Source organism: Neltuma alba, unplaced genomic scaffold (assembly GCF_004799145.2).
Source record: "Neltuma alba isolate B1F8T4 unplaced genomic scaffold, ASM479914v2 tig00010610_pilon, whole genome shotgun sequence".
Taxonomy (NCBI): domain Eukaryota; kingdom Viridiplantae; phylum Streptophyta; class Magnoliopsida; order Fabales; family Fabaceae; genus Neltuma; species Neltuma alba.
In genome coordinates this window covers 131,693-149,177 of record NW_021635468.1, presented here as the reverse complement: position 1 = coordinate 149,177, position 17,485 = coordinate 131,693, and the positions used below count along the sequence as shown (strand labels likewise).

The following is a 17,485-nucleotide window of genomic DNA, read 5'->3' as shown; positions in this document are numbered from 1 at the left end:
ACTCTCACTTTATCAGAATCACTTTTTCAGAAAATCTATTCTTTCAAAATCTATTCTCTCCAAAATCTATTCTTCAGAAGCTATTCTGCAAACCATGGTTTTGCCTCATCCAAACACCCCCTAAGAGGTGGAATTTAAATTGGTAAATAAAAAGAGAAAAAGAACATCTCACTCCATTGGCCGTTAACCGGTCTTCATTCCGCCCCCGCCCGAACCCTTCGCGGTTTTTGTGGGGATCCTTCTAGATTCCCACCTTCCTTCCCAATTCCTTCCCTTCATTCCCACATTAACGAAATTCGCTAACGTTTGCCGGTACTTGTTGCCAAGCAATTTCCGATTTTCGTATCTATCTGGTGAAGCCCAAGCCCTATACCTTCAAACTCTGGTCATTCGATCAACACCCAGCGCCACGGGCAAAATCCTTGATTCTCACGCGGTAAGGTATGCTCGGTGTTACTCTGCTCGATGTCACAATCCTTTCTTCCCATTTTGTTTGGTTTCTTTTTGTTTATTAGGTTGTAAACTTAGTATTCTAGTTTCTCTGATTTTCTCCTGGCATGTTTTCTGATGTTACTTCGAGGCGAGGGGTTCTGTCAGTGCTTTTATATTGTTGATTTTTTAGTGATTATTTCCTTCTTTTCCTTCCGGCTGGTGGGAGATTGTTTATGATCCATGAATGGTATATATTACGTATTATTGTATCATTTTGAATGAATGAGCGAAATCAGTTGAGTGCAGCAGAACTGAGTTTGAGTGAGGACAAGAACGCCCTGCTTGTTGCTCATTTTGAGTCTTGTGGTTTTAGTTTATTTCTTTTTCTTCTTCTATCTAAATTCGTTCACTTTGAGATTCCACTTCTTGTAAGATGCATCAACTAGGTGTGCTTGTTGAAGTTTATAATGACTTCTGGCTACCGGCAGATTTTTAAAATTAGCTCAAAGTTCAAAATGGAAATACCTCCCCACAACTTCAAGACACTTTTCAATTTACTTTTCATAACTTCAAAAGTTGACTAAAAATCTGCTTATAATTCTTCTGTTCCCTTCTGCTTTCACACCCGGGGCACTGCCTGTTTCTGCAAACCTAGACGACAAAAAGTGCATCCAATTTATCATGTCGAGAGGCAAATGCCTTGTTGTTGTAGTAAAGAGTGTCATTAGAAATGATGATAAAGCCACCTATCAATTCAACATTTCCATGCTACCGTCCAAATTAGGCAACATCTTATGTATTTACATATAGTTCTTGAAGCTTGTGCTGCCGAGACACTTGATCTCTAATGATCGTTCTGTAAACTTTCTGCGATGTACCTGGTGTTGCAAAAAGTCTGCCATAGCATGCTATAGATAATCATGATATGGATTGTATTTGTGTGGGTATATATGAATTACAGCCTGTGGTTTTAATACTATGAGAATGATAAAGTAGAATATATTGTGCTATTTAAGACTTCCTTGAGAAGTTGGAACGTGGAAAGTGACAACTAATATTCTATGTGCCTTGAGAACATTGTATTTACGTATTTGAACCTTAATACAATAGTTTCTGTTTTCTCTTTTGTGTTATTTTTGGTCAATATATCATTTGATGTTATGTAACTGAAAGAGTGCTTTGAGCAGGCAGAAGTGAATAAGTTTTATTGCATGGTACTCTATTAGACTATATTCCCTCAAAGCGCACACGTCTCTATATCTTCCCCCCCAGCATCACTTTGTCCATGCAGATATACAGATCGTAGGGTAGGGGCTTAATTATTTCTTTCTTTCTTTCTTTCTTCTTTTTTCAATTCGTACTTTGCATTTTCCAATGTGATCTAATTATCCACTTTATATTTAGGAAAACTCTTACATGCTATTAATGAAAAGTTGCACGCGATGTCGATTGGAGGCTGTAAGATATAAATATAATCATGTGTGTGTGTGTGTGGATGATTAGCCACTGATTAATTCCAGACTTTGTTGTTTGTCTTGCAATTCTTTTCATAAATTGGTATTCTTAGAGCAAAAGGCTTGTCAGAGCTTCGAGACACATGCTTAGTCATGGAAATGATGCTCCAATCAAGTTAGTAATTCTGATCTTTATAATTTTTGTTCATTCCTGCCTGGTCTAGTTATGGACTATTAGGAGCCCACTTAAGAAGCTGACAGAACCAAAACAAGGCCACAACGAGGAAATAACACACGGCAATGAAGAAGACCAGCCTACAGAGTCTAACTGACAAATTGATGATATAGGAAATATCAAGGTCAGGCGAAGCTGATACAGAAGAGGACAAGAAATCAGACCAGCAAACTCAAGGTGGCTAGAGATTTCCACAGCCTAGATTTCCCTAGTCAGCTTCTAGGCCTTAAGCCAGCATTCGTTCTTCCCTTTCTCTCTCTTCTAACCATTTTTCCTCTATGAAGCCAATTGTTTTCTGCCACTTGTCCATCCCTCAATTGGCACCGAAATTCCCTCTTTCTAACTTTCACTTATTTTGGCCGTTGCCAAAGAGTTTATAGGCCCAAGTCCTCTTCGGACTTTCTGAATTAGGGCCCCAGCATAGATACAATTATATCACTTCCCTACCAAAGGATTTAATGGAATATAACTTTCTTATGCAAATGAAAAAGCAATTTGGACATGATAATTTATTTCGGTCTTACAAATAGTAAATCAGATGTGCTTCCTTATCCAAATATGGCTTTAATATGTGATTTTCGACAAGCTATTGGCCTTTCCAATCTCTCTATTGTGTCAAATTATATGTTTTAAATTGTTCTAATAATCTAATTAACAATTTCACTGCTCAAAAAATAATAACGCTGACTTCATTTTTTCTTACAATAATTCTCACAGCGATTTTGAAGAACTGTCTCTAACTGCACAAATTTGGGGTCCAGCCAAACACTGAAGCAGCCACGATGGGCATAATCAGAAGTTGCTTCTCTTTCATAGCAGGGACGGTCTGTGGGGTTTACTTGGCTCAGAACTATAAAGTTCCAAATATCAAGAAGCTTGCTGACACTGCCATGGTCATGGCCAAGCACGTTGAGGAGCAATATCGCAAACCTAAGAAGGGTAAAGATGACGACAACTATGATTAGTGCCTGTGAGATGCCACATCAGAATCAGATTCTTGCTTTTTTTTTGTTTTTCTTTCAGTCCTGGATTATATAGGATCAAACGTGTTAATGACAAATTATCGAGAAACACGAGTTATTCAATTCTTGTTATAGAAGTGTTTTGAGCATTAAAATTGCTTGCTTTGGATTTTGTAACAAGAGAAAGAAGTTGGTCAATGCCTTTCATGGATAGGAGAGAACTTGACGGAGCTGGAAATTTTATCTTACGAATGAGTGGAAATGGAAATGTATCATTCCATCTTTCAGACTTGACTAGTTTTCCAGTCCTGAATTTCTTACGCAGCAGTTTGTTTGGAACAATTATCAGGAGAATTCCCACCTGCATAGTTTTTTCAACTCTATTTCATCATGACGTATTGGACAAAGGGTATATTGGTCTCGTTCGCTTCTGCATAAATTATCCGTTGTGGGAAGAAAATTGAGAATCAGGTCGCCCATGAGAAATGTCAAGTCTCGAGAACAAATTTCAAACATGAAATTAGTTAGGCCTATTTGAATCTGAAGCCACCACATCTTTAGAGATGTCTAAGCTCTAAAGCGCGCGTTTAATTTGCACGGTTTGAATTTCGCTAGGTTTATTAATTTGAAAATTTTGAAGTATTTAAATTTAGTCTTAACGACTCGAATTAGATATGCATCCCTAAAGGAATATGGATTTTGAAGTATTTAAAAATGTGCAGATTGGGTTTGGAATTTGGATTTTGAATGTCTAGTTCTTTTGAACATAACACAAGTTCTAGCAATGCAGTATGGTTGGACTCATAACAATTCGAATGAGTCATTCCATTATTATGAAGATGATAAGTAGTTAATGACTCTCGAAGTGAAATGGTAGATTTTACCTTTTTGGTGGGGTTATCATTATCCTTTATGTGGTGGTGAAGTTTGTATATGTTCCTAACAAAAAGAATTTGTTCATCTTTTGAGGTCTCAAATAAGATCTCTTGAATTATAGACCACTCAAAAAACATTTGAATTGATCTACAAGCCTGTGAAAAAAAAGAAGCTGGGGGAGGATGAAGATTTTATATAAGAAAGAAAGAAGATTAAATTAAACAAGAAAATGAGTTGCTATGATCAGTTCATAGATAGAATGGCTCAAACTTGTCTGTAGTTAATAAAATTTTGTGCTATTTAGTTGCATTAAACATGCATCATAGAAATTCATATCAGTCATTTAGAATTCCGCTAGTTTCAGGTCCATCCACTCTTTTTCTTAATGGTTAAAAATTATAAAAGCATAACCCCTTATATAACCTAGCGAAAGCATAGCCTGATAGATTCTCCATTAATTAGCAAGAGTGACTCTAAATAACACACATACAAATGACAGTGAAAGATAGACAACGCTCTTCAAAGGCACACCAAAGTGTCCAATGTGCTGATACAGCACAACAACTGACCAACTCAAGGTCACTTATTCAAACTAAACATGCAAATCCTTTGACCTCTCTGTCTCATTTACTCCAAACCAAATCTCTTCCTCAACATCAAAACAAGTTCATATACTTCCTTGGGACCAGCAAGAGACTTGGCCACAGTCTCCCTTTGCATGCACCTTTTAGCCCATTCTATGAACTTAGGGCAGTGTTCCTCTGTTTTGAAGTTGCCACATGTTTCATAGGCATGAAACCAGCTGTAGAAAGGGATGAGAGCAAGGTCCACGTATCCAAAGTTGTCCCCTCCAAAATAAGGCTTCTCTCCAAGCACTTCTTCTAGCTGCTTCAAGACAGCTATGAAGTCCTTCTTTGCTGTCTCAAGCTCTTCCCCTTTCTTTGTCCATACCCCACTTGCCGCATCAGCCACCTAGACACAGAGAAATATAAAAAAAAAAAAAGGGTCATATTGTTTAGTTTGTAATCTTGCAGCTGGGTTTGATCTAATATCAAGTTAAGAAATCCATTTAAAATTTTGAATAAAATGAAGAAATTGAACACCCTTGCATATAGCTGTTAAAGATCTTATATTTGATATGGGTATTGACGTTTTAACTAATACTGAATCAAGTTTGTGTCCTAGTTCAACATCTTGGAGAAAGCTTTCACTATCTCTGTTTTCATTGATGCTTGAGTCAAATATAAAGTGGAAAAATACTATTTTAAAGCTTGGGTCAAATGAACTATGAACATATTCCAATAAGATTAAATAAAAATTTTCTGACCTAGGTTGAAACCATTTGCATGTGAAAACAGAGAAAGTCGAAGTGTAATTTGAGGTTGCAAAGAACATACCTTCTTATCAACAAAATCAGCCCAGAATCTAGCTTGAGCTCTGTCATAAGGATCAGAGGGAAGCAAAGGACTGCCTTGGTCCTTCCAAACCTCATCAATATACTGAACAATGATCAGGGACTCGCAAATAGGCTTCCCGTTATGAACCAAAACTGGAACCTTTTTATGAATAGGGTTCATCTGCAGAAGCTCAGGACCTTTATCAGCCAAATTTTGTTCCTTTTTCTCATACGCAATCCCTTTCTCAGCCAAAGCTAACCTTGCCCTCATCGAAAACATGCTGCATGTGGCATCCAAAAGCACCACCTCTTGACTCGCCATTGTTTCAACCTCAAGGCTCAGAGACAAACTGTGTTGTTGCAGAGCAGAATGAGGAAGAAGAAGAGGTCGTCTCCTCTGCTTTTAAGGTTCAATTTTATTTTGTCAAAAAGGATTAGTTGGGTGAGCTGTTCGAGAATCCTGCAGGGGTAGCAGTTGTGCCCGAAAATGTCGATAAGTTTTACTTTAGGGTTAAGTACATTTTCTTGAGCATATTTGCTCAGTATCCTCCCGAATTGAGTATATTTAAAAAGTGTTTTGCAATTCGAGAAATACTTTTCAGAAGTCTTTTTTTTTTTATAAATCAAAATAAATTTTTTTATAAAAATACTTTTAAAATTATAATTTTATTTCTATTCAAATACTCTTTAACTTTCTTAGTACTATGTCGGTCTTTACCCAAATTATACTAAGATTTGCTCACACTTACACCAATCTTACTTAGAGGTGTTTGGGTGATGACTCAAACCATGATTTGGGAAAAATCACCTAGAGAGTGTTTAGATGGAAACCAAATTATAGTTTCAGAAGTGCTTTTACAGTTTACGAAATAAAAATATGGAGGAGTTTGCCTCGTTTTACGAAAAAATACTTCTGAGAAGCACTTTTGAGGGTTGCCAAACACCCTCTAAACACCATAAAAAAAACCAAAACCATGGTTTTGGTAGAAGCAAAAATTTTCTGCTTTTGGGAGAAAAAGGAAGAGTGTGAGAGCCTATGGTTGTTGTTTTTTTTTTTGGCCTAGACAGATATACCCTTCCCAATTATTCATCTCTTTCTCATTGTCTCAGACGCAGTACGAGGGAGAGTCTGAGAGTAGATCTTAACAATAATATGACTTTAACACCCTTCAATTATTTTTTATAAACATATTTAATCTTATATCTTATAAATATATATACACATATTAATTAGGGAAAATCCCAAAAAGGACTTTGGAATATGATAAATCCTAGATTGGGTCCTTAAATTTCGAAATGACAGAATGGGTCATTGACCCAATCTGTCATTTGTGAAATTAAGGCGAATTGACAACTACTCACTTTGTTTAGCCAGGGGCAAAATTGTCAATTCACCTTAATTTCACAAATGACGGATTGGGTCAATGACCCATTCTATCATTTTTGAAATTTAAGGACCCAATCTGAGATTTTGTATATTCCAAGGGCTTTTTCTGGGATTTTCTCTATTAATTATTTATTAATTATATTATCTTATGTATTATTAATTATGTTAATAAAAAAATATATTATTAACAATTTTATTCTTTCAAATTAAAATATATCATAAAATCTATTTTTTATGTAATTATTATATTAACTTATGCTTTTTTTAGTAATTTGTATATATAAAAAGTGCTTCTAATAACAACTATCCAAACACTCTCACTTCTCAGAATCACTTTTTCACAAAATCTATTCTCTCCAAAATCTATTCTCTAGAAATTATTTTCCAAATCATAGTTTGGTTTTATCCAAACACTCCCTTAGATCATGTCAGGACTTGTTCACATTTGTTCCAACCTTGTCCAAACTATATCAAGAATCCAGGCAAAACTCAGACAAGTCCTATGAAGGTCTTGCAAGTTCATCCCGATTTTTAAAAGGTGAAATTTAGAAAAACAGTTGTAAAATTAGCTGTGAAAAAAGTGTGTCGTTTTGTACGAAAATATCCTTATTCGTGAAACTTAAAAGTTTTAAAATATTTTTTGTTTTAGTAAAAAAAATACTAATTACACACAAAAAACATTTTAAAGCAGTAAACGCATTTTAAAAAATAGTTCAAAAAGTTAGATATAATACAAAATATTTTAATATGCTGGGTCAAAAAGTCCTTCCTGAATGCCCTTTATTTTATTCATGTTTCGGTCCCGGTACACCGACCGTGGAGATATGTGGAGGATTGAGATTCCGTATTTTATGCAATGTGCAAGCATTATTGGGGTGTTTTGTCTTTGCCTTTCGGGGAGGGGGAGGGGGGACTTCAAGTGGGGTATTATTATATTATATAACAAGGTTAAAAATATTTTTGTTTTAAAAGTATTCATGAAGGAGATATAAGCATTGCGAAATTTTTTTCCTCTCAATATCGCCCTAAAAGCATAAAAAAAATAATGCTGTAAACGGATAACATTTAACAATTATGGCGACATAGTTTTTTTTTTTTAATGATAATGAGAGGGGAAAAAAACTTCAAATACTTACAATTTCTTTACAAATACTTATAGGGTAAGAATGATCCTTAACCCTATATAACAAGTTACTTTGATAAAGACATGGGATGGATCAATTATATGTCAAATGGGATGTGATGTGAGGTGAGGTTTGATTTTTAAGTAAAACCAATGAGTGGTTTACATTATGGGAAGCACTAATTGCTTTTCTGATAACATTTAATATGATTTTAGTATTCATATGGCGACCATGTGTTCTTGTTTGATATGCTTTGAAAAAAATACTATAAAATGTGTCCGTTTGGTTTAAAAAAATATTATAAAACGCGTTGGTTTAATGATTAAGCTCATAGGGAGAGAAGTTCAACGTCTTTCTTTTCAAATTTTGAATAGATAAGATTAGAATTAAAAACATTTCAGCATCTTACACTCATATTTGGTTTTATATTTTTTTAATATTTTTTTTCAAAAAAATTATAAAAACACAAAATTTTATGGTTAAAAAAAAACTACTAAAATTTTGTTGAATTTTTCCTTGAATTTTGTTAAGCATAATATTTTTAGTGGAGCTGAAAGGCCATCTATGTATGGCCTCTACTTTATACGTCATAACAACCTATTTTGATAAGAACATGGAATGAACAAGTGGACATGTATGCTTTAATGGCGTGAGGTTGGCTTTGCTCCGCTGGTCTCTTTCTTTCTTTTTCTTCCTTTATTTTTTCTTTCTTTGTAAATTATTAATGGAATAAAGTGCAACTCCAAATGAAGGCACTAAAAAATTCGGAAAAAAAACATTTAGTATATAATCTTTTAAAATCGATATATTGTTGCTTTTCGAATAGTTAATACGAAGGCAATTATGAGTATCAGTTTGGGATTTTCTCTATTTTATTGTTGGCTGTGAAAATAGGAATAAAAGATACAAGTGGTTAAACAACATAGTGAATTGTATTCTAATGTATGTGTTTCTTTTGGTTAAAAAATGTTTAAGTGAGTTAAATCTGAGACTCGTCAAAGTTATGGTACGCCTATATACTAAAAAAATGCTTATAAAGTATTACTTGGGATTTTTAATATAAGACTTTATTTGATTTTTATTTTGGTCCTAAATATAAGACTCAAATCTATTTTGTTTATCATATTTATACATTTTTTCCAAGATAGTCCTTCTAACAATAATAGTTCTAGCCAATACACTTGATTAGTAAGGGTATTTTAGGAAAGACAATATCTATTTATTACAAGTAACTAACTTAACTTCTTTTCTTAATTTTCTCAAATTAGTCAATTAGCTCTTATAAATAGGACTGGAGGTAGCATTACAGATTGTCTATCAACAAGGTCTTTATTTATATTAGCAGTGGGATTTAAAGTTACAATTTTGTGAATTATGAACTGACATTTTATTAACTAAATTAATTATTGTTGACTCTTGTGATGTATACTTAAAAATTATTATAAAATGAGTTTCAGTTTTTCTTTTTAAATATGTAAAGTGGGATAGCGCCAAAGGCCCAAAGTGATATCAGTGTACAACCTAAATAACAAGACCATTACAGATTGCTAAAAGGCCTAACGAGCACAAAAGGGAAGATTGGACCAGACATGGAGATCTCAAGACAGAGTCAGAGACAAATTATAGGAAGCTAAAGTAAGCAGCATGCTATTAGTTTAGTTAAGATTGTAAGTAGTCTCATCTCAAGAAGCATGTTTGTTGGGAGGGTTTTAACATTAACGACGAGATGAGTTTCAAGTCCAAAATAACTTGGAAGACTCTGAGTTTATACCCAACAAAAAAAAAACAAAAAAAAAAGAAACTGAAGCATCATCACATCTCTCCATTTATGGATTTAGCTCTACTCCTAGAGGTTTATCCATGTGGCAAGCTCTGCCTCCTGATTCAGTTAAAGTCCATGGGATCGTGCAATGTCTTCTTTTAGAAATAAAGGACGCTCTGGCCAGGTTATAAGAGATCATAATGGATGTTGAATATCTGGTTTTTCTCATGCATTAGGACATAGCAGTGTTTTTAAAGCTGAAAAATGGGTTATTTTATAAGGTCTCAATCTAGGTTGGGATGCGGGGTTTAAGAAAGTTATTCAGATCTAAGTTTTATTCAGATTTTAGAATGTGATGGCGTCGAGTTGGGAATTTCAGTTGAAACATATTTCAAAAGATCAGAATTTCCCAAGTCATGCTTTACGTGAGGATCTTCTGTCTAATTCCTCTCTGTGAGATACACGTCTGTCTCCTCTTTAAATCTTGGCTACTAATTTCTTTGCTTGTGGGCTGTGGCCCTGTTTTGTTTTTTTAAAAAAAAAAAAGCTTGAAGCATCAACACGGGCAATGCCATGTTGAACAAATTTTTTGTTGAAAAGGAAAAATCCAAACAAATCCAAGTTTGTTCCTTATAGTGAAGTACTCATTGGTCTTCATGTCACCGTCAACACCTAAATATTCAAAATAGTAGTGGTCACTACTTAAAGTCCTGTCGTTACTTTTTATAACTGAAGTTGTTGTTTTTAAAGTGAAATGGCCATTGATTTCTATTTTAGATCACTCCCTTCAAAATAATTTCCTGATCGCCAAAGCGCCTGGTGACAAGGAGCATTTTTGGTTTTTTGTTTCTAAAAGCAGAAAAACAAAAAAAAACATGTTTGGTAAGTTGTTTTTAATTGATTGTTTTAAAAACACAAAAAACAGTAATATGTTTTTAAAAACCAAAAAATAAAGGGCTTGTTTGTTTTTGTTCTTTATTTTCTTGTTTTCAAAACAATTTTATAAAATTGTTTTTAGAACAAGTTTTGAAAACAAAAAACAAAAGAATTTGTTTGGATAATAATTTTTAAAAATCATGTTTGAAAAAAAAAACTCATAAAAAGCCATACTTGCTAGATGATAATTGTGATTGATAATAATAAGTAATGGATAGTAGGTGAGAAAAAAATAAGATTTCTCAAAAATTTTCAAAACAAAAAATAAAAAACATAAAAACAGAAACAGAAAAACATATAAAATTTGTTTTGGTTTTTTGGTTTTTAAAAACTTGTTACTGTTTTTTGTTTTTTAAAACAATAAACTAAAAACAACTTACCAAACAAGTTTTTTGATTTTTCTGTTTTAAAAAACTAAAAATTGTTTCCAAAACAAGAAACCAAACAAGCCCAAAATAACTTTTACATGTTTTTCTGTTTTTGTTTTTGTGTTTTTTAGTTTTTTAGTTTTTGTCTTGAAAAGTTTTTGAGAAATCTTCTTCTCTTTTCAATTACTATCCACCACTTATTATTGCCAATGATAATGATCACCTATCAAGTGTGGTTGTCTATGGGTTTTTTTTTTCAAACATGATTTTTTAAAATTATTATCCAAACAAATTCTTTTGTTTTTTGTTTTCAAAACTTGTTCTAAAAAACAGTTTTATAAAATTGTTTTGAGAACAAGAAAACAAAAAACAAAAACAAACAAGCCCTAGAACTCTGGACAAGGAGAGAGTTTCCTTTTTTTTTTTAACCAGAGGACAAGGAGAGAGTTTTCACATACAAGAGTAGTTAGGTTATTTCACAAAAACAAAGTTAATTTCGGAAAAAAAATTCTAAGAATTCGTAGGGATTAAAAAACTGTTTTGTGAGACCATTTTATCATTTGTATATTTCCATGGTCTTGAAAAAGGCCAATTCAATAATAAATTTATCAACTTTTAAATTGTTTGACTTGATTAATTAAAACATAATTAATTATTATCTGAATATAAGCCTTTAAATTTAGAAAAATATGATGGATTAATTAGTAATTTACTTATCCTTTTGATACGTACACATCCTCCCTCTTCAGTATATCCCTTTTTACATTCAAATTAATTTTATTGAAGAGATTATAGATAACCTAACACTCTTGGATTATTCAATTATTACCCATCACCAACGTCATAGTTTGCTGATGTTTCTTACCAAACTTTCTTTGACATGTAGCTACCTTCCATTCAAAAACAGGTGTTAACCGCAAGCTTGACCTGTAGATTGAGAGGAAACATTCTATAAATGCTAATAGCGTAAAGAGAAAACAATAATTCCATAAAGAATCAAAGTTCTTGAGAGATCAGAATTGACTTGTTCATTTCTCGAGCCATACTCGTTTGAAGTTTGACAGATTTTTTACAAGAAATAAATCTTTTCACATTCAACCAGAACCTCAGATCAATCATAACACAATCTCTTGAACTCATCTGTGTAAGAGCTTTCAAACAAGCAATATGCTGGTGCTTTACATTGTTGCTCGCTTGAGTCACTTGAACCAAAAATGAGGGCCCTCCTACCCTAAATATTCATCAATATGATACTTTATTGCATCACACACACACACACACAGCTCTTACATAAATATCATCAGCTTCATCCAAAACATGTGCTTTCAAGGAAGCTTGTACAGTTTTGTCAGGATTTGCAGTTGATAAAAAAGAATCTATCTCTGGGCCGGCTTCAGGTTAGTAGTTAACCTGGTCCAACCCAACTCTTGTACAACATTAACAAAAGTCAGAGTCAAAATATGGACAATTACTAGAACTACGGTGTTATTGGGAATCTAATTGCAATAAATTCTTCTAACAAAATCAACAAAAATTACAGAGTAACATTGAGGCATTTGTTGTATGCTCACCAAACCCCATATTTAAACTCACCGGGAAATCTCAATCCTGAGCTCCAAGTGAACTTACAATATAGAAAAATTATATCCATTTCTTGTAAAGGTCATCATTTTGTGATGACACTATGCCAAACTGGGTACATCACACATTTATGTACAAAAAAATAAGCCAAACTGCTCTATAAAATCATGGAGGGGGATAAAATTAAACGCCCTCTCCATTTCAGCCATTACCGGGCATGTCCTTTGATTTAATGACCTGAAGCAGTGAACGAGAGCTGGTGGGCACTCTTGGTGTAAGCACACAACATAGCCAGATAAATGTACTGCCATCCATCTTAAAGTTTTCATACGTCTGCTGCAGACTCTTGTGCTCCATGACCACGAGAGCTGGACTCAGCAATCTTTGTAGCCACCTCTGTTATTACAAGCCTGGTTAAAAGCAGCCCTGCAATAAGAGCTGCTGCCATTAACATCGTGAAAACGGCATTCCAGCTGTCTTTAGAGATGTAGCCAGTTATTAAAGGGCCAATTGCCGCCCCTACAGAACCAGTTCCATCAATTATCGCTGTCACAGTTGCCAAAGCCCGTGAATTTCCATTCAGAGAACTGTGTGTTCCCAGGTCAGCCGAAACAGCTGTTGTTATGAGAGCATAGGGCCCGTTCACAAACATGCCAGTGATGAACATCAATGCTATGTTTAGAACCAAAGACACGTGCCCATAAAACCGATAGAAGAAGAGAGCAGGGATTGCAAGGTACATGAAACTTGCTGCTGTTATCGCCCTGGCATCTAATCTATCTGAAATGTGGCCAGCCAGGATTCCTCCAAGCACTCCTCCAACATCAAATAAAGTGGACAATGTTCCTGCTGTCTCACTAGATAGATATTTGCCATCAATTGCTGCATGATCACGAGAACAATTAAGTAAGGCTATGAAGATTAATTCATAAAGACAGCATCTAAAACATCAAGAAGAAAGTTGATGTACCTGTGTGGCTTATGTAGAATGGAAGCCAGTAGAGAAACGTATATGCAACCAACTTAGCAAAGAAAAGACAAAGAGCAAAAGGAGCAACTCCTGGAATTTTCCATGCCTCTATGAACCTTATAGCTTTCTCCTCCTCAAAAATGGTCTCGGGCCTCAACAGTGGCTCTGCAATTTCTTCATCTCCATTTTTCTTTGGCGAGCTGCATTCATCTTCCTCTCCTCCAGCTCCAACAGACTCAGGTGATACAGGCAACAAAAGGAAAACCACCAAACCAAGGAAACCAATGATAATTCCTGGCACAACAAAGGACCATCCCCATCCATAGTTTAGCATAGCAGAAGCAATCAACGAACCAGAAATGTTGCCAACAGAAGTGTGAGCATTCCATATACCCATAATCAACCCTCTCTTCTTCTTTCCAAACCAGTTACCAACAACAGCAACTACTGACGGCCATCCAGTGGATTGAAACAATCCAGCAATCATTTGCATCACTAAGTAATAATAAAAGCTGTGGATGTTTCCCCAGTACCCTACGCCAAAAAGGGAAGTAAACAAACCAGTCCCCAACATTCCCACGGTCAGAAAAATCCTCAGATTTAACCTATCTCCTAAATGGCCAGAAAAATACATCCCAAAAGCATATACTGCAAGAAAAGCAACATCCAATTCACCAAGCAGGGCTGTTCCATCTGATCCATTAAATGGAGCCCAACCACTTCCAAGAACCCAGGAAAATTTTCTGTTTCCAGTTGACTCATTGGTATTATTTGATCTCAACAGAGAGAACTTCAAACCAAAATCTGTTGACTGGGGATCAAGGACACTCTTTACAATGCTTGTTGTTTTTCGGGTAGCATGATAACTAGCATATGCCAAAAATGTTACAACTAGCACGATGGCTTGGTAAGTCTTGAAGGAAACAGGGCTTCTCTTATTGGACTCAAGGATCCTAATACCAGGAGGCCTACTGCAACATCTCTCGGACATCAATTCTGATGCTGGACCCATGTATTAGTTCTTAATTCAGAGGCCAGAGAAGGGAAGAAGTTAACACGTCCCCTTAAAGAAAATTTCTGCAAACATGAGAAGACCAAAAAGAACCGTTGTTAAGGAATGTATCACTGAAGAAAGAATAGACATGCACGAGTAAGCTAGTGTTAGTTGTGTATGTCAAACCAACAAAAAATTATTAGTTGCCTCTTATTACACGGTAAACATCAATTTCAACAGTATCTTAAATGCTCAGAGCAGACACAGCCATTATTGAAACCGTGACTTTTCTTTTCCTTTCTTCTCTTTTTTCTTTTTATTTTTTTGGTTTCTGGGGGGTTGGGAAGAGGAGGGAGTGGGGCGAGAGACTGATATAAAATTCAAAGTTCCAGAAATCTAACAGTATGAATACAGAACAGCATAATCAGCAGAAACTGAAAGCTTTTCAAACGAGCAAAATCATAATTGTCAAAAATTAATGATCAGAAAATTAGTGCGTTTCACTAAAAAGAAGAAACGGAATTCAACTCCAGAAGGAAACCAAATTTGGAGAAACAGCACGAAAAAAAAAAAAAGTCGGACAATAAACCTCGGAAGGTAATTCCAAAAACAAAAACTCCTCCAAGGATCGAAACAGTAATCGCCGATATCAGGATCACAAAAAAAGGCTACCAAGAAAAAAGAAACAATCGGAAACCAATTTTCCACGATCAAACAGCAATGGAATCCATTTCTGAGTTGTAAAAACAGACCAAAATCAAAATTAACAGAGCCGAGAAGCAAAGTCTTACCAGAAGAAGAATCTCTAAATGCAATGAGAAAAGAAAAATCAGTAAAGGAATCATACCTCAAGCTATTAGAAGCTTTTCACTGTGTCCTTTTCGCTTGCTTGCTTCGCAAAATTCTGCGCCTTCTGTTTTCTGCTACTTGCTTCTCTTTTCAATTTCCAGTCATTACACACGCAGAGCAGCGACGTGCAACGAAAGTACTTAAAATAAACGATATTATTATTTTATTTAAGTCAAATGTCAATTATACCCCTGAGTCCCAAGGAGCTTTCTTCTTTGAATACACGCTTCCTCTTATTTACAATAACGCCATTGGTTCACGTGAATTGACGAAAATGTGCTCATTGGTTCTCCGCTGGCGTGTGATCATAACTGCTTGGGTGAAAATACGCACAAATTATTAAGAAGATTACATTGAATTTTTTTATATCATTGGATTGGATACTAGCTAAGTAAAACAAAAATATGTCAATATTACTAATAAAATATAATGATAACTGTTTCTCACATATACACTCATTACAAATGCTTTTTTTTTTTTATAAAACCTTATACTCATCTCAGCATTCTCATATTTTTACTCAATTTTATACCATTATTGTACTTCTAAAATACTGCTCCTGGTGTATAATATAAGACGTTGGTTAGGAAAAAAAATTGTGACTCAAAATATGAGATGCTGTTAGAATAATTAATGTAATTTTTTAAACTTTCACCTTATTAAATATAGGAAAGAGAAGAGAGATAATTAAAAGTGTAATATTAAATGCAACGAGTAAAATAAGAAAATTTTATTATTTTAAGAGAAATTTAATACTAAACTTTCACTTCTTTGTATGTGAAAAAATTTAACCAACAAGTAGCATTTTCTTTTAAGTCGAAGTAATAACATTCTCTACCATATACTTATCTGATCTTATTTATAAGTTATTTTTAATATATTTCGTAAAGATAAAAAAAACATTAAAATTCATTATTTTTTATTTAAAATGTAATAATTTTTTAATTTTATTTCTATTTAATAGATATTATACCTATGAGAATAAAATCAGCATCATAATAAATAAAAAATTTTATTCTATAAATAGGATTAAAAAACGGTGTGCTATATTTGTGGTTTTATAGAATTTTGACGAAACCACCTTTAAAAATCAGGTACGATGAAAGTTACATTAATAGAACTAGTGGTGGAAAAGTAAGAATAATTCAATTAGCATTCATGATCATGGCTGACATCTTTTTGTTTGTTTTATGCTCCATCGGTGCCTTCCGCTCCATTTGTTTTTTTCCTCTTTATTGCTATTTCAGTAGTTTGTCCCTTCTTGGAAACTCACTCTTCATTTTCGCTATCCATGAAATTTGATGTTTCTGTTTTTAATTTCTGTTCAATACCTACCTGGCTTCTCCATGCACCTCTTGTTGATTGATTAGCCCTTCTAGCCATGAGGCTAAGATGCATGGGGATGCGAGCTTTAATAATATTCTTCTCGTTCTACTTATAAGGCACTTCTAACATGTTTTATATAAATATTGAGAAAAAAATAAAAAATTTTAAACTGTATTAACTTTCTATTAAAATATAATAACTTTTCAAATTTATTCTTATTTAATAAATTACACCTTTAAAAAAATAATTATTTACATTATATAATTAAAGGACAAAATAGTACATTTAAATTAAAATTTTAATGAGTTGACTTATATATAGAACCCAAAAAATTATCTTTGTCTTATAAATAAGATTATATGAGTATTTCTTCTGATTTTTATTATAAACTTTAAATAATCAATCTGTGTGTAATAAAAAATTAATTAAAATCAGTTAAAGTTAGTGAAAAGTAATATATTTTTTTGTGAAATATGCTGAATGAAAAAAAAAGATTAAAGATAATATATATGGGAAAATGTAATGAAAGAGATCTAGTATAGCAAAGGAAATAGAATAGAAAATTAAGAAAAAAATTAGGAAAAAAACACGTTAAATGTTGAGACAAACGCAATCAGAACTTATAATATAAATTACATCCCTTCTCAAATTTAAAGCTTATAAATAGAATAGGATATAATCTAAATATTTAAATATAAAATTTTAATTTGCTTTATCTTTCGAATTTATAAATTTTTTTAAAACTCTCCATATACTGTATGTAGATAAAGGTGGTCTTTTATTATCATAAAGAGAGTGATCTCCAATGCAAAACATTAAAAGTGATACTTTAA

General features: G+C 33.6%; 3 protein-coding genes across 13 annotated transcripts; 1 reads left to right on the top strand and 2 right to left on the bottom strand.

The window, feature by feature from the left end:
• Window positions 1-210: 210 nt before the first annotated feature.
• On the top strand, window positions 211-3,380 carry LOC114757580 (uncharacterized). Of its 11 annotated transcripts, XM_028946658.1 has the most exons (4): window positions 929-1,739; window positions 1,837-1,890; window positions 2,000-2,298; window positions 2,839-3,380. In XM_028946658.1, the coding sequence occupies exon 4, from the start codon at window positions 2,904-2,906 to the stop codon at window positions 3,084-3,086; it is 183 nt and encodes a 60-aa protein (XP_028802491.1). In that variant the 5' UTR covers window positions 929-1,739; window positions 1,837-1,890; window positions 2,000-2,298; window positions 2,839-2,903; the 3' UTR covers window positions 3,087-3,380. The 11 variants fall into 11 exon arrangements, 10 of the variants coding, with proteins under 10 accessions (XP_028802494.1, XP_028802489.1, XP_028802493.1 ...); XM_028946661.1 differs by lacking the exons at window positions 929-1,739; window positions 1,837-1,890 and adding an exon at window positions 316-436 and having other exon boundaries at window positions 2,111-2,298; XM_028946656.1 differs by adding an exon at window positions 316-436 and having other exon boundaries at window positions 1,620-2,298.
• A 998-nt stretch (window positions 3,381-4,378) lies between these two features.
• Window positions 4,379-5,770, bottom strand: LOC114757545 (probable glutathione S-transferase). Its single transcript, XM_028946619.1, has 2 exons — window positions 5,357-5,770; window positions 4,379-4,931 (listed from the first exon to the last, which is right to left on the bottom strand). The coding sequence occupies exons 1-2, from the start codon at window positions 5,675-5,677 to the stop codon at window positions 4,587-4,589; spliced, it is 666 nt and encodes a 221-aa protein (XP_028802452.1). The 5' UTR covers window positions 5,678-5,770; the 3' UTR covers window positions 4,379-4,586.
• A 6,505-nt stretch (window positions 5,771-12,275) lies between these two features.
• On the bottom strand, window positions 12,276-15,433 carry LOC114757578 (putative glycerol-3-phosphate transporter 1). The gene is made up of 3 exons (XM_028946650.1): window positions 15,325-15,433; window positions 13,484-14,560; window positions 12,276-13,395 (listed from the first exon to the last, which is right to left on the bottom strand). The coding sequence occupies exons 2-3, from the start codon at window positions 14,493-14,495 to the stop codon at window positions 12,839-12,841; spliced, it is 1,569 nt and encodes a 522-aa protein (XP_028802483.1). The 5' UTR covers window positions 14,496-14,560; window positions 15,325-15,433; the 3' UTR covers window positions 12,276-12,838.
• Window positions 15,434-17,485: the final 2,052 nt, after the last annotated feature.